General features: G+C 52.9%; 1 protein-coding gene across 6 annotated transcripts in view; it reads right to left on the reverse strand.

The window, feature by feature from the left end:
* The window catches only part of SULF2 (sulfatase 2), a 105,422-nt gene that overhangs the window by 59,713 nt on the left and 30,129 nt on the right, over positions 1 to 15,580 (reverse strand). For 5 of the 6 annotated variants that reach the window (XM_069496384.1, XM_069496385.1, XM_069496383.1 and 2 more), the window contains exon 3: positions 2,283 to 2,522. In XM_069496384.1, the coding sequence (XP_069352485.1) occupies positions 2,283 to 2,522 (240 nt within the window). Of the gene's footprint in view, positions 1 to 2,282; positions 2,523 to 15,260; positions 15,373 to 15,580 lie in introns of those variants that run through there. The other variant, XM_069496387.1, reaches the window with a different exon arrangement.

Here is a 15,580-nt window from a genome sequence, read left to right on the forward strand (position 1 = left end):
GTAACTTAACATAAAACTCAAATCTGAGCTTCCTAGCTGCCAGGGCAAAGAGGGAAAGTACATATAGTATACAGCTCTTGTTATTTAATAACCAGGAGCTCATCAGTGTTGCCAGAACCTGGTCCTGAGTTCTGAAGGTTAGGTTGGATTAGGATTCCTTGTACAGAAAGAAGGGCATTCTAAGTATAATGAATAAAATTCACAATGGCAGTTTTGCACAAAATGTAGATATTCTGTGTGTTTGGCTCTTTGTATTTGACATTACGTTCCCAGCCTTCATTGAGGGTATGATAATTAAGCATAGTTGAATGAAATCAATTATTTGGGGGGGGCAGCTTTTTGATGATTTATATAAACTCAAGGATAATGTTTGGGAAATTAATCTTGAAGAATGTTTATTCTCAAGACAGTTCCTTTTCTTGTGTTACCTGTATGATTTTGAAACACTGCCTTAGCACCCACCATGAGCCCCCAAAATGTCATAGGATGTGTTAGTTTCCTTTCAATTTGACGGTTACAATTTCCACCCCTCTCTGAATTCCCCTGGTCTGGATCTCCATTTGGATTATGCCACAAATACCTCCTAAAAGACTCTGGGCAAATCTGTTTTTTGGGTTGCAGTAGCCCTGGCTGTCAAATGAGGGGGGGTGATGAGAGCATGTTTAGGGTCCTCGCTGTTCCTTTGCACCCAAAGCTAAAGGTTTTTACACAGACCTTTCTGCCAGAGGTTGTTAAAAGGGAGTCTAGTCTGTAAGCCACACCCAGCCCTCAGACATATTTTCTTTGGCCCAGAATGTACATAAAAAAAAAAAAAAAATCCTGAGTTTTGCCAACATATTTTAAAATCAGGAGATTTCAGCTAAAAATTCAGATGTAAAAATATTTGAAGGCTGATAACTCTGAGCACGCATGGCTATAATTTCTGGACCTGAGCGGCAGATGGCCCCCTCAACAAAGGCCCACTGCTGCGCTGCAGGCCCATCTGTCCTGCTTCTGCCAGCAATCTCCAGGCCCCCTGAACACCTAGGGTGGTGGCCCATGGTAACTTCTGACACGTGCTTTCTGCAGAGGGCCAGGAGGCAACAGGGTTATGCTTCTGCACAACGGCACATATGATGCACAGGAGTGAGGCCTTCCTGGTTCTCAGCGGACCCACTTTCTAGGTGATTCCGGGGGTGGGATGATTCTCTAAGACACGCCTCGCTGGCTTACTCCCCACACCGCGGTGGCCTTGCCAGCCCACACTGTGCAGCTGAGAGGAAGCTGCCAGCCTCGAGGGCCGCAGGTTCAGCGCCGTGAACTGAGCTCAAGCAGGTGTCACCCTTCCCTTGCATCACTCCCACCCAAACAAACCCCTTGTCACTTGGATGCAACTTCCCTGGGTTGCAACATCTGAGCCACAATATCGGATTTCACAACTGCCACGGCTCCTTACCCAAGGTGGGGAGCATTTATTTATTTTTAATCAAAGCAAGTTGAATTAATTGAGCCTGGAGGATTTTGCAATGGTGCGGGAGATAAGTGACTGCCGTAATTGCACCTCTACCGCAGGCAGCCGGCCCGGCAGGGGAGCCTCCGGGACCCACCAAGGGACCTCCCGCAAGGTGAGCACTCAGGATCCAGTCGCTCCTTACCCAGGATGGGACACCGTGGCACTGCCCGCAGGGGGCATGGTGCTCACTGGGTAAGTGTGGACATACAGTCCGTGACCATGTCAACTTCTGCGCCATCCTGGTTACCACCACGTAGAGAGTGGGCACACACTCCATCTGTCCTCTCCACTAATTCCCATCCCCCACCCCCATGTTCTGGAACCTTCTTCCAAGCCGATGGTGTGAAGTCAATAAAACAATCCCCGATGGTTTTAGTAACAATTACCAGAGTGCCAACTCAAGCGTGTGGTCTCTCTGTACTATAATTCATACGTTAAATGGACTCAAGTGATCCTCCCATCTCAGCCTCCCAGAGTGCTAGGATTATGGGTGTGAGCCACCGCGCTCGGCCTTGGACTCACTTTTTGTTGGAACTCAAATTCTTTTGAAAAGGTCACTTTATATCACTACTACAGGTAAATAAACCTGTATTTTTCTAATACACAGAAGTAAACGCACAACTTTGCGATGAAAAGGAAGTTGTCCCATGTACTATCCAGAATCATCCTGGGTACCCGGTAGCCCGTGGGCCACACCTAGAGAGGCTTAGGTGAGTTCTTGGGTGAGGACGCGGCTGTCACTCGCCCAGCCCGGCCCGGCCCGCCCGCCTGCCCGCGCGGGCTCCCTCACCTGTCCTGTAGCCGGTGCTGTTGAGGTACACGGCGAAGGTGCGGCTCTCGTGCTGCGCCTGCCAGGACGGAGAGGAGCAGTTCTCGTTGTTGGTGTAGGTGTTGTGGTTGTGGACGTACTTGCCGGTGAGGATGGAGGAGCGCGAGGGGCAGCACATGGGCGTGGTCACGAAGGCGTTGATGAAGTGCGCCCCGCCCCGCTCCATGATGCGCCGGGTCTTGTTCATCACCTGCATGGAACCTGCAACCAGGGGTCGGAGGTGAGACGCGGGCAGGAGGCATCTGGCTGCTGTGCGCCCACGCAGGGCGGGCACCGAGTGACACTCGACAGGGTGGCGCCCGCTTTGGAGACCTGGGGGGAGGGTTGGGGGACGGGGCACTCGAGGCATTTGTGGACAGGGACCGCCACTGCACCGTGGGATGGACACTCACGCAGGTAGGTGAAAACCTGTTCACACATGATCTGAGCCTCGAATCGAACACTGCTTTACATGCAAACAGAACGTCTTTTTTGCAGGGTATCAATACACACTGATTTTTTTTTTTTAAAGCAACCACCACGTACACTGAGAGAAGATTATATTTTGTTTTGTTTGGAACTTTCCCAAGAATTGTTCACTGTTATTGAAATCTGGTCACACCAACCCCATGGCAACCTTCTCCCTGAACACTCCTCAGCTGAAATGCTGCTACCAGCCATGACCCTCCTTTGTCCACAGCCGGTCTGGGAGCTCGGAACCCACTCCCCACCCCCCAGTCTAACCGTCAGTCTAGTGCACCTCTGCTAGGGGCCTCCTGGGATCGCCCCGGCTCCTGGTTCTCCTGAGTGCTTATCACCCTGCGCTGTGTGAGGACTAACTACCTGGGCCAGGTGGCCGGTTTCATTCACACCTACCCCTGTTTCCCAGCGAAGCCGGGAGCAGAGGGAGGCACTGGGGAGGGAGGGAAGCGAACGTCAGTGGAGCCCTACAGGGTGCAGGCCGTGGTGCCAGGAGCGCAAAGGCCACGTGCCTCGTTCAGTGCCAAATCCTTGGCACTGCCACGAAGTGTGACACACAGTAGGTACTCAAAAAATGGGTGCAGAGTGGGTGTGCAATTGTACACCGCAGTTGGTACCCAAATGCTTAGCTTTAATGGGAAAACTCCATGGAAATCCTTTCTCGCTTCCTCAGTGTTTTCCCTTTTCTTGCAGTTCTTAAGGTTTGTAGTGGGTTGAATGGTGCCTGTCCCCTAAGATACGACCATGTCCTGACTTGTGGAACCTGTGAATGTGACCTTATTAGGAAAGAGGGTCTTTACAGACATAATTAAGTGAGGACCTTGAGACGAGGTCATTCTGGATTACCCGGGTGGCCCTACATCTGGTGACAAGCGTCCATAGAGGAGACAGAGGAGGACAGACACAGCGAGGACAGCCAATTGGGGTGGGGGCAGGGACTGGAGTGATGTGTCTACAAGCCAAGGAACTCCTGGAGCCCCCAGGGGCCGGCAGAGGCAAGGAAGGATTCTCCCCTAGAGAATCAGGGGAAGCACAGCCCTGCTGACACCTTGATCTTGGACTTCTGGTCTCCAGAACTGTGAGAGGGCGAATTTCCATTGTCTTAAGCCTCCCAGTTTGTGGTAATTTGTTAGGACAGCAGCCTGACGCCAATTACAGGACCTGCCAGGCACTTTGCTTCTTGCCGGAGAGCTGTGATCCCAATCCCCTAGCAACCCCCTAGAGAGCGGAAACAACTCATCAGACCCACCTCGGCCTCCTGTCCCCAAAGGGCTATGAGTGAAGAGGAGATGTATGTGGCCCTTTTATCCCAACCTCCCGTCAAATAGGGAAGGAAACAGAGCTAGAGCTTCCCCGAGGCAAAGGTAGATCACATCTCTCCAATGGGCAAAATCACCCAGCAGTTTTCCAGGCACTCAGAACAAAGCCCAAATTCCTTTCTGTGGGGCCTAAAACACCCCTCCTGACCTCTCCCCACCCACCCACCCCCCTTGCTCCTCCCAGCTCATCTTGCTCATGTGGGTTTGTCTGCATTGGCCTCCTCCTTGTTTCTCAAATGCTCCAAGCTCACTCCTGCCCCAGGACCTTTGCACTTGCTGTTGCCTCTGTCTGGGATTCTCTTCCTGAGACTTTGCTTTGACTGGCAGAGCCCACGATTGGAGTCTCCCGGCTGATCTGCCCCTCTGAGGGAGCGGGCCACCGTGCTTACTTCCTATCATGCCACTTATCTCCTTCTGAAATGATCTCATTTACTGGCTTGTTTCCAGTCTGCATCTCTGTCTGGACCGAGAATTATGGGTGACACAGGAGCTGTCCCCTCCGAGGCACATATCATGGGTGCCCTGTAGAAACTCACTGAATGGCTGAAGGAAATGGAACCTGCTCTTGTGAGCCCAGCACTGAGGTGTTTTATAAGGGACGCCCCCCGGAACCAGGTGGGCTCCCAAGGTCACCCATGGCAAGTGGAAGAACAAACCGGCTTTGTGTTATGAACTGAACACGAATTCTCAGGCCCCAGAACTGCGAGAACATCTGTCACTGAGGCCACATGCCTCCCAGATGTCCCCAGAGGTCCCAGCTGTAACTGGTGGGCAATTATAGGGTTTTTGCCAGGTGTGAAGTCTGCCTCTGGAGGGGCTGGAGGAGGTGGGCTCTCTGAGGCCGCCCTTGGCCAGCTGGCGCTAACTCAGCGGAGCCTGCAAAGCGAGCCTGGCACAGTCCCAGCGTCACCAGCCATTCCTGGGGAACTGGCCCCGTGGGGTCCCAGGCAGGTCCTCTGCTCGCCAAGCTGCTCCCGCCACCTTGAATTTTACCACCAACCAAGACACCAATGTCATGCCCTTGAGGTCCCACGATTAAGCACTGGCCACATCCCACTGCAAACCCCCCTGCCCAGTGCTCTCACTCCTCAGATCACAGGGCTTCCCGTTTGCCTCCTGCAGGTTACTGATCAGATGTCACCTGTCCTCAGACAGCAAAGTCATTTCTATTCCACTTGTTTGCATGGCGCCTGCTGTCTTCACCAGAACAGACCCACAAGGGCAGGGATTCAGCCTACTTTGTTCACTGTTCTATTCCCAACCCTGGCACATAGTAGCTGCTCAACAAATACCTGCTACATTAACAAATAACATATTATCTTACACCACTGGGTTTCTGTATAACTCAGGAGCCCAGACTGGTTTGTGCCCAAACTGTTTGGTATGTGTGTTTTGTACAGTGGATTTTAAAAGTTTGACTTTAAATAGCATTGAGCAGAGTACGTGCTCTCTAGTCTCCACACTCCCTGGCACTCCCTGCAGTCTTACGCCAACTTCACTCGCTCTCATGACCTGCCTGGCCCCCGATCTGAGAGCTGAGATGGCTCCAACTTATTCCTGGGGTAGACGAAGTGTTATATGTCCATAATAGTCATTATAATTAATAGTGGTGACTGTCTCTGGTTGAATGTTTATTGTTGGGCTCATGACATGTGTCACTTAGTTCTCCCAACAGCACCTTTTACAGAAGAGGGGACCAAGCTCGGGGAGTTGAATGGCTTTTGAGGCTGCATGGCTGGGAGGGTGGTACGCGAGGGCTCAGACCTGGGCTTGCCCGATGGCAGAGGCAGGGTGCTGAGTTTCATGTTCATGCAATGTTCCAGCTACACCATGCAGGAGATGGTGACAATGTCCTCAGGCAGTGCATAGAGGTCCCTGTGCCCTTGGGTTGACTCTTGGCTTCAGTGAAGCTCAGATGGTCCCTTGGTGACCCAGCGTTGGTTCACCGGGATCCCTACTTTAGCAGGCGAACCAGCGGTGGGGGCGGCACAGGGTCACATCACCAGATACCAGGGATACCCCCCGGTGGTGTGGAAGGGAGTCCCTCTCATGCCTGCTGATAAACTCAGGGAGAAAGTCCCACGTCCCCAGGCTGGTGACCTGTCACCTGCTCTGAGCTCTAGGCAGGTGGTGGCAATGGTTTAGCTTTAATTGCATGGTCTAGTTTCCTTCTGCTTGGGGCACGTGACCTCAGTGTCTCCTTTAGGTTAGTGGAAATCCTGTTCTTTTTAAAAAAACAATTACAGTTGATTTTTAAAAAGTAAATAATAATCCAAGTGGCACCTAAATATGGTGAAAGTTGTGGAAAGGGGAGGGAGCGGCCGGGATTTGGCAATCACTGGCTTAGTACATAACCCGGAACTGTCCAGCCAATGATGATGTCACTTGGCACCTCGAGTGCCACCCCCACAAGCGAGTTCCTGATGTCACCTCCCCATTCCTCCGGCTACTCATGATCTTGGCGACTCCTCACTCCCACCTTTCAGTTCCCACGTCCAGTGGATTCGTCAGCGAAGCCTGTCGCTCTCTCCTCAAAGTACATCCATAATCGGACCTTGTCACCTCCTCCATGGGCCAGGCCATCCTCCGCTCCCCTAAAATCGGGTCAGTTGCTTTCTGAATGGACTCAGACCATTTATTCCCCACAGTGTGGCCAGAGTCCCTCCTCTCCCTAACACTCTCTGTGGCTCCCACGCACCCGCAGAAGCCTAAGCCCCATGGCGTCCACAGGGTACTGCAGGATCCCATCCCCTCTCCCTCCCTGGCCCTGTCCCCCCTCCCCACCCACTCTCTGCAGCCTCAGGGGTCCCTTCTCTGTCCTCAGACTCTCCAGGCATTGTAGAGCCTTAGCCCAGGCTGTTCCTTCTGCCTGGAACACCTTTCCTTGCAGCCCACAGCCGGTGCCCTCATCCTCCGTCTTTACTCAAAAGCTCCTTCTCGGCGCAGCCTTCCCTGGCACCATATCCAACATCCTACTTCCCTGCCCCCAACATTGCATATCCCCTTCGTTATTTCACATTTGCAACTCTGTATTTATTACCTAACACACCACATGCTGTTACATATTTACATATTTACCCTGTTTGCTGTCCCTTGGGCTCCCCAGCTCCAGCCCAGAGCCCAGCACAGCACCTCAGTAAGGGTGTCCTGAATGCTGAATCCAGGTGGGATCCACCCTTTGCCGCCCAACCGCCACCCCGCTCACAAACACCGAGGCGAAAAAACGAAGCAGCCAGTGCTGAGACCGCAGCCTCCCTCGGTCTCCAGAGACTGCAGAAAGGACAAAAGCCGGCCGCCCACCCTGCTGCCCGCGCCCTTCTGGAACTGAGCACAGGGGACACCGTCACCTGTGGGTAAGCACGTACAGTCAGCAGCCCTGAACGCTGCTCTGGCAAAAGCAAACAGCCCGTGGAACCGTTTCGTATTTTTAATGGGCTCAGATCTAGGGTCTCGAGGTACTTAGGTGTCCTCTGCCCTCACCCGGAGGGGGGAGCCGACGGTGCTCCCCGGGCGGTCCTCCCCGCGCACTCGCCCCTCCGGGATTGGCCGGCGGAAGGCGAGCTGTGTCACCCGCTATCACAGTGCCACTGAACAGCGCCCTGGAAACGACAGCAGCATCTGTGTGCTACGTGCTAAGCCTCCCCTTGGGGACAGTCACCTGCTTTATTAAAGCTGCCGTGGCGGCGAGGCTCTCTAAACCCCCGTCCCTAACACAAAAACACATGACCTCATCCCTCGCCCACCCGACCCTGATGCAGGCAGACAGCTCAGACCAGAGGGAGGACCTGGAAGATGTGGCCACACAGAAATAAAAAGGCAAGTTTTCAATCTTTCAGGTGAAGCCGGGCCAGCCAACCAAAACGTGTCTTGTCCAACATAAATCCGGGGACGTGCAGACAAAAACAGACCCGGTTTCTTTCCATGACCACATCTTCCCGCTGTGCTGGGCTGGGGGTGAGGTCACCCTGACACCTCTGTCTGCGACTCTGACGGGCTGAGGAGGCCCCACGCCCATCCCGACCAACGGGACTCGAGTTCCGGGGCCCCCACGACACGAGTTCCAGAATGACACTTCCCGTGTGACACTCAACCGCCCACCCATTCGTGCTCGGTTTGGGGGCCGTCTCAGTCACCACCGATGCTATTACTGCTTATTGACAGTTTCCTCTAAAGTGAATTAAAAAAACCCAGTTAATCTCAATCCAAGTAACTTATGGAATTATAGATTTAACGTGCGAGTTATGCATGTTTTGTCGTGCAACACGGTAAGTCTATGAGTGATAAAAATCAACGTGTGCTGACCCGCCACAGCAGATGACCTCCTGAGTTACAAGTGTCACAGGAAACGCGCTTTGGAAAATGCTGAATTAATTTGCTCTTCTAAAGGTCTGAGTCACAGCAACGATACCTACGGGGACTTCACTGGTGCCAGGGACTTTCAAGATTTGAAACATGACCGCCGCCCTTTTTTCTTTTGCCATTCCCAGGGCTTAGGTGGTTCGTGTCTGCTTTCTGGCCTAGATGCGCCCTCGCCCCTCCAAGACAAACTCCTACCGCCCCCAACTTGGATGGTTTCATAACCAATTTGAGATGATGCCTCCCTATGTCTGTTTTCTTAAAATGATGGGTAAATAATTAGAATCTGTGCAGGCAGGGCCCTCTGGGAAAGCAGTGGGAGGAAGACTTGGATGGGGAGAAAAGTAAAGATGGACTCAGTAAACCCAGGGCCTTGACTTAACTCTGTATCTAACCATAGCTGTCTCTTGCCTGGACTGCTGCAGTAGACTCCTACGGTGTCTTCTGTGTGTTCTCCTGGCCCCTACGTTGTTCTCTACTTGGTGGCTAAAGAGCTCCTTTTAAAACATTAAGTCAAATCATCATATTCCTTTGCTCAAACTTTTCCAGTGCCTGCCCATTTTGCTTAGAGTGAAAGCCAGAGTTCCCCCTTTGGCCAGCAAGGCCCTAAGTGATCTGGACACTAGCTCTCCCCAAGCACAGTTCCTACCTCGCTCCCCCGGCTCTGGCCATGCTGACCTCCCAGCTGTTCCCCAAACACACCATGCACGATCCTGCCTCAGGACCTTTGCACTTGCTGCTCCGCCAGCCTAGACTTCATCCCTCATTGCATTCAGGTCTCTGCAAACACTGCCTCCTCAGTGAGGCTTTCTCTGGGCTGTGTTGACTAAAACCACCCTGCCCCCTCCCCTCCTTGCTTTTTACTGCTCTTCTTGGCACTTCTGTGTGAATAAATGAAGGGAAAATGTTCGTAGGGAAAACACAGGCTGCAGACGGTGCCTCTGGGGTGAGCGGTGGGTGGGAGGTCCTGGGCAGTCTCTGCTTTAAAGTATTTGTATATTTTAAAGTGAGACTGTTGCACTCCAAATACTTTGGAGGTGCGGGGAGAAAGGAGAACTGACTAGAAACAGGCTAACAGTGAACACTCCACGATGCATGTGGCCTTCCCACCTACGCCTTTTATCTGGGGAATAGATAATATAGCACGGAATGTTCCAGCAAAGGCCCCTGGGCAAGGACCCTCTCTCTCTGCAGACCACGGGTGCTTTTGAATACTAAACAAGATGTCACAGTCGGAAGGCCCACGGGCTGGACCTGCCCACAGAAGCGTTTCATGATGTCTTTCCAGTGTGTAAAGGATGCGATAACTTGTCCATATTTTACAAAGTGGGACATTTTTCTAGTGCTGTGTTACGACTTTTATGGGCAGTTGGTATCTTTGTTTTCATGGGCTCCTTCCTCTATAAAAAATATTAAAAATTAGGCTTTATGGCTGTGCTGGCACAGAGATGAATGTATTAATATCCTATAGCAAAACATTTTCTCCAACCTTAAAGTTTATTTTTTCTTCTGATTTTAAAAGGACTTAAGACATTGTCACAGGCCCTAAAGGTACCGTGGGTCCCTGGCATGCACCTGCTGGGCCTAATGGAGAAGCTGGCCCTGGATTTTCTTTTTTTTTTTTTTTTTTTTTTTTTTTGAGACAGAGTCTCACTCTGTTGCCCGGGCTAGAGTGAGTGCCGTGGCGTCAGCCTAGCTCACAGCAACCTCAAACTCCTGAGCTCAAGGGATCCTCCTGTCTCAGCCTCCCGAGTAGCTGGGACTACAGGCATGCGCCACCATGCCCGGCTAATTTTTTCTATATATATATTTTAGTTGTCCATATAATTTCTTTCTATTTTTAGTAGAGACGGGGTCTCACTCTTGCTCAGGCTGGTCTCGAACTCCTGACCTCGAGCGATCCACCCGCCTCGGCCTCCCAGAGTGCTAGGATTACAGGCGTGAGCCACCGCGCCCGGCCTGGATTTTCTTTTAAAATTTCTATCTCTGGCTTCTCCTGAAAAAAAATAAAAATAAAAATAAAAATTCAGGAAATCTCTCCACATTGGACACACATCCCAGCTGGCATGATTGGCGGTGCTGGGACACAGTTGGTGCTGGCACGTGGCCGCCCCTTGGGAGGGGCCTGGGCTCCCTGGGTCACCGTGGACCCCACCGTGCTCCTCGACACTCAAGTGGGTGTTTGTGGTCATTTATATGCCCACGTGCTGTTGTTTTCCCACCTGTGGAGTTGACGAGGAGGTGGGCTATATCTTGCATCCATCTCTCTATTAGAAATGGAACTGAGAGGGCCAGAGGTTTCTAGAAAAATGGGGGAGAGCAGGATGTTACACCTGGCCTCCCTGTATGGGTCTGTAGGCTTGTCTGCCACCCCTGCGTGATGCAGGATCTGGGATTCAGGGGGAAGAAGGCACAGGGTGGGGTGGATTTTCTACAGATGACCTGGGAACACAGGACACTTTCTGCTTTGGCCATATGTCACCTGCTCCCTGGGGTTCCTGGGCTGTGCTTTCTCCTCTCCTGTTGAGGAGTGGGACCTTAGGGACACCTGGCATGGGGGCAGGCTGAGGATCGAGGGGGCACAACACACCCCTCTCCAGCCCTACCCTTCCCAAGTGACTCCTCTCTTAGTGTTTAGTTTTGTATGTTAAAAGGGTTCAGCTGCTAAATATGCGTGTGGGTGTGTAACACACACACACACACACACACACACAGTCAAACACACGCACTTTGGTTCTAGACTGAACCACCAGGCCTTTTCTCCTCTGTAGACTGTGGGTACCAAAGAGCACTGAATTGAGAGACCAAAGAATGAGGTGTGAGCTGCCTTAAATCACCTACTTTCTTTGGGCTTCGATTTCTCTCTGTAAAATCACAGCTCATAGATAACTTTAGCATAAGGGTTTTTTCTGACTATGAAACTCTAGGACAATTCTAAAATACTCTGTGTTACCAAGCCCAGCAGGATGGGAAGGATGCTGGAGGCAGAAGGCCTAGGTCCAATCCTGATTTGGCTCTTCCTATTAACCAGGCACCTTAACCCCCTCGTATACACATCTGCGCCCGCATCTGCCAAGCAGGGAGGGTGACACTGCCTCCTGCCCAGGGTGGCTCTGAATTTTAATTGAGAAAAACATACGGACAGTTTTTAGGCATTGGCCTGGCATACAGTAAGCACTTAATGCATGTTTGCTTTTAACATTTTTAATTACCGTAGCTCCCAAGTACAGTCTAACACAGAGTTCGAAAACTGAGCCCCTCAGGACGAAATCCTCTCTGCACCCATGTTTGATTTAGGTCTGCCTGAAAGTATTTAGTAAGTTGAATTAATTGCTTACTTGTTTTTAATTGGGAGATTTCACATCAATTCAGCTTTCTAGCTTTGCAGGAAAAACACAAAGATCTGGCCTGGATGGGCCCACGGGGGTGGACCGAGTAGCGAGGGCCTGCTTGGGCGAGGCCTCCCTCGAGTTCGCCACTGTTCCTGCCACGCCCACTGCCTCCTTTGCAGCACCTGCCTGGCCCTGTGGCCACTGAGTTTGCGAACCTTCGCTGATTCTGTTCCAGGTGAAGGGACCAGCGAACTACACCTGCAAAGGTAACGCTCTGCCGTGGTCCAGAGACCCACAGAGAGCAGGGGTTCAGTGGGGAGGAGAGGCTGTGGGTTGGGGACAGGCTGGAGCAGGCTGCTGCTGGTGGCAACTCCTGCCGTGGCTGAAACTCCGTCCAGAATAATCACACTGGGTTCCCGGCACCTGCTTCTCAGACCAGGTTTCTTCCCGATCGTGCAAAGGCGAACCGTTCCCGACTCTCCCATATTACAGAACAAAGTCAAATGTGATTTTAGCTATAAAAAGCCACCACTGAAAATTGGTTCCCAACCCCTAAATCAATTGAGTGGACATCAGGGAGGCAGTGCCGGGATTCCACGAATATGCGCTGCACTGTCAGATCATGCAGTTAACATTATCTCCTTTGCCTTCTTCAGGCTCTGGTTCCAGAAGCTTCTGGGAGAAAATTCTGATATGGCCATTCTCAGCGGAGGGGAGGTGGCAGGGCCCTGGGCAAGGGCAGGGCTCGGTGTAATGAATGGGCCTCAGCCCGTTGGTCAATTCCTCCCTGAGAAGCTCCACCCAGCAACATTTCTCTAACTTGGGATTCTCGATGTGCTGACCTTGACGGAGCTTCGCCCTTGACGGAGCTTCCAGGGTGCTACTCCCGCTTTTCAGAGGGGGCTACACAGAGCAGCTGCCCAGCCGCTGGCCTGATGGGGGATGTTTACAAAGCAGCTTAATGTCTGTCCTAAGCCTGAAGCCGGTTCCTCCCCCCGCGTCCCATCTCTGTAAATGGCACCACCATCTGCCCAACAGCTTAGCCAAAAACCTAGCAGTCCTCCTCAATTCTCCTTCCTTCCCCGCCCACTTGCGAGCCATTAACAAGCCCTGCCGACCTTCCAGAAACAACCAGGATGCACCCACCTCTCTCTGTGCGCCCAGCCCTGCACCATCAGCATCTCCTGCCCAGACCAACACGGCAGCCGCCAGTGGGTCTCCCGGCTTCTGCTCTTGTCCCTGGGCCACCTGCTCTCCACCCGCAGCCAGGGTGAGCCTCTGAAGACGAGTCATGCGTCGCTGACCTGCTCAGAACATTTCAGTGACCTTCCGCTGCCAGCCTTGTAATCAAATCTAGAGCCTGCCGCACAGCCTGCGACCTTCCCCATCTGCTCGCTCCCCTCCATCACTCTCCCCTCCCCTCCCAGGCCCTGCTGCCCTCCTCTCCGTGCCTGGCAAGCCCGTTCCTGCCACAGGGCTCTTGCACTTGCTGCAGTTCTGCCTGCAGTGCCCCTCCCTCAGGTGTCCATGTGAACGTCACCTCGTGCAGACCTCACTGGTGTCCATCGACATAACCACACCACCCACGGCTACAGCAGCCCCTAGCTGGGACCCTTCTCCTGTCCACTGGTGCAGCTGAGACCCCGGGTTGCTCACCGTTATCTCTTTCCCCTTCGTCCCTCTTAACACGCCTGGCTTTTATTTTTCAACGCACCTGGCTAGGAAACGACATTTCCCAGGCTCTCCCATGGCCAGATGTGCGGGTGGTCCCCCCGTGGCCTTCAGATCCACGCTCAGTCCTGCTCTGCCCCAGGGAGCTGGCCTGGTGAGCTATCATCAAGTTCCCTGACCCTGGCTGTGGGCCGGGCGTGGCCGACAGGGCCCTGGCAGGAGATCAGTGAAAGAGGAAGTGAGGCCGGGGCAAGGGTTCCTCCACCTTCCTCTCCGTGGTGTCAACAGAGGGTGACAGCTTGGCTGGGTGGCCCTCTGTCTCCAGGTTCCACTTACTGTCCTCGACCCCTTGGTCTTAGAGTACAGATGACCCCATTGTTACTAACTGGCCTGGGGGCACTGCACTGTCCCCAGTGTTTCCTCACACTTGCTCACACTTCAGCAAAAAATAGTTAAACCCTCCTTGAATAATCCAAATTTGCATGTGCCCCAGGATTCCTGCTAAGATCACGTGGCTAGGCAAATAAGCTGTATCCATGTTACGTGTGACTTCTCCTTAAAGTGGGCTGACTCAATGTGAAGGTCCATCTTTTTTGCCCTTCCGCTGCCTTCTTCCTGGAATGTGGTTGTGACAGCTGGAGCTCCAGCAGCCACTCTGAGCCACAAGGTGACCATGAGATGGAAGCTATGCAGTCAATATAACAGAACAGAAAGGTAGAGAAGGAGCTTGGGTTCCTGATAACCTTGAAGCCACCAAGCCTACCCTGGGACTGCCAACCTCCAGACCTTTTTATGTGAGCAAGAAGCAAACTTTTATCTTGTTTAAGCCATTGTTACTTTACTTTTCTCTCACATGCAGCCAAACCTAATCCTGAGACACTTAGCTGCCAGCATTCAAGTGATCTCCCAAGTGTTGCTGAATTGGGGGAAAAGAAAAAAAATCTCGCAGGAATGTGCTTGGCAAGTTGAACATCAGGGTGGGTCCAAATGAGCCTCTCTTCTTCCTGAGATAACCTGCACCCACATGTTTGCCTTACTACAGCGAGCAGCGGCAGCAACGTCCGGAGGTGGGATCTCAGAGAGGCTGGGTTGGAAGCCACCGCTGACCTGGTGTCTGGAACCTGGGCATGCTGCCCTGGGCTTCCAGCCACTTGGCCCCTGTGCGATCCTCGAGCCTGCAGTTCAGAATTGATCTCTTGGCTATCAGTCTGCAGCACGGGGTGCGGTTTCCTCATGTTCACAGACGGAAAGTAGAAAACAAGGGCCCGGCCAGACTCCTGCCAGGGCTCTCTCCCCGCGGCCGGCCTCTCCCGTGAGGCAGCTCTCCCAGCCGGGCTCCTGCAGCTCTCAGGACCACAGACCCCTCTGAGGGTCCGGTGAGGGTCTCAGACGCGGTAAAGCACACATCTTGCACAATTCGCATTCAATTCCCACACTCCCCTAATCCAACCCCATCCAGGCCCGGGCTTCTGCCCCGAACTCCTCCCTCTGATGTGGCTCCTTGGCTTCTCACAAGCTTCTCACAGGCTCACAGGCTTCTCACCTGCAACCTCCCAGCTCCAGAACAGAGCTTCTAACCGTAGCTTTCCCTGCCTCTAAATAGAAAATCCATCCTTACAGGTTTTCAGGCCCAAACCTCGGAGTCATTCTCAACTCTCCCCTCCCACTCCACATCAGATCTGTGAACACACCACATCAGTTCTGCCTTTGCAATCGGTGCCTCTGACTACTTTCCTGACTCTGGTCTGAGCCACCGTCATCTTGTGCCCGGATCACCGTAGTACACTCCCCGCTGGGCTCACCTTGTGCCTGGACTGTAGCAGTAGACTCCATATTGCACACCCTGCTCTTATTACACTATTCTCCACCTGGTAGCCAGAACGGTCGCATTAAGACATAAATCAGATGATGTCCCTCCTCTGCTCAATGTCCTCCACTGGTGTCCGTCTCGCTCAGAGGGCCAAAGTCCTTCCCCCGGCTCAAAGGCCGATGCCCTGTATGCCCCACCCACCCAGCAGAACCCGTGACCCCTCAGCCCTTGCCCGTCCTGCCCCTGTTCTGCCACCGTGCTCCGGCCTCTGTGCTGCTCTGTGAGCCTGCGGGGCAGCGCTGCTTCCGGGCC

This window comes from Eulemur rufifrons, chromosome 20 (assembly GCF_041146395.1).
Source record: "Eulemur rufifrons isolate Redbay chromosome 20, OSU_ERuf_1, whole genome shotgun sequence".
Taxonomy (NCBI): Eukaryota; Metazoa; Chordata; class Mammalia; order Primates; family Lemuridae; genus Eulemur; species Eulemur rufifrons.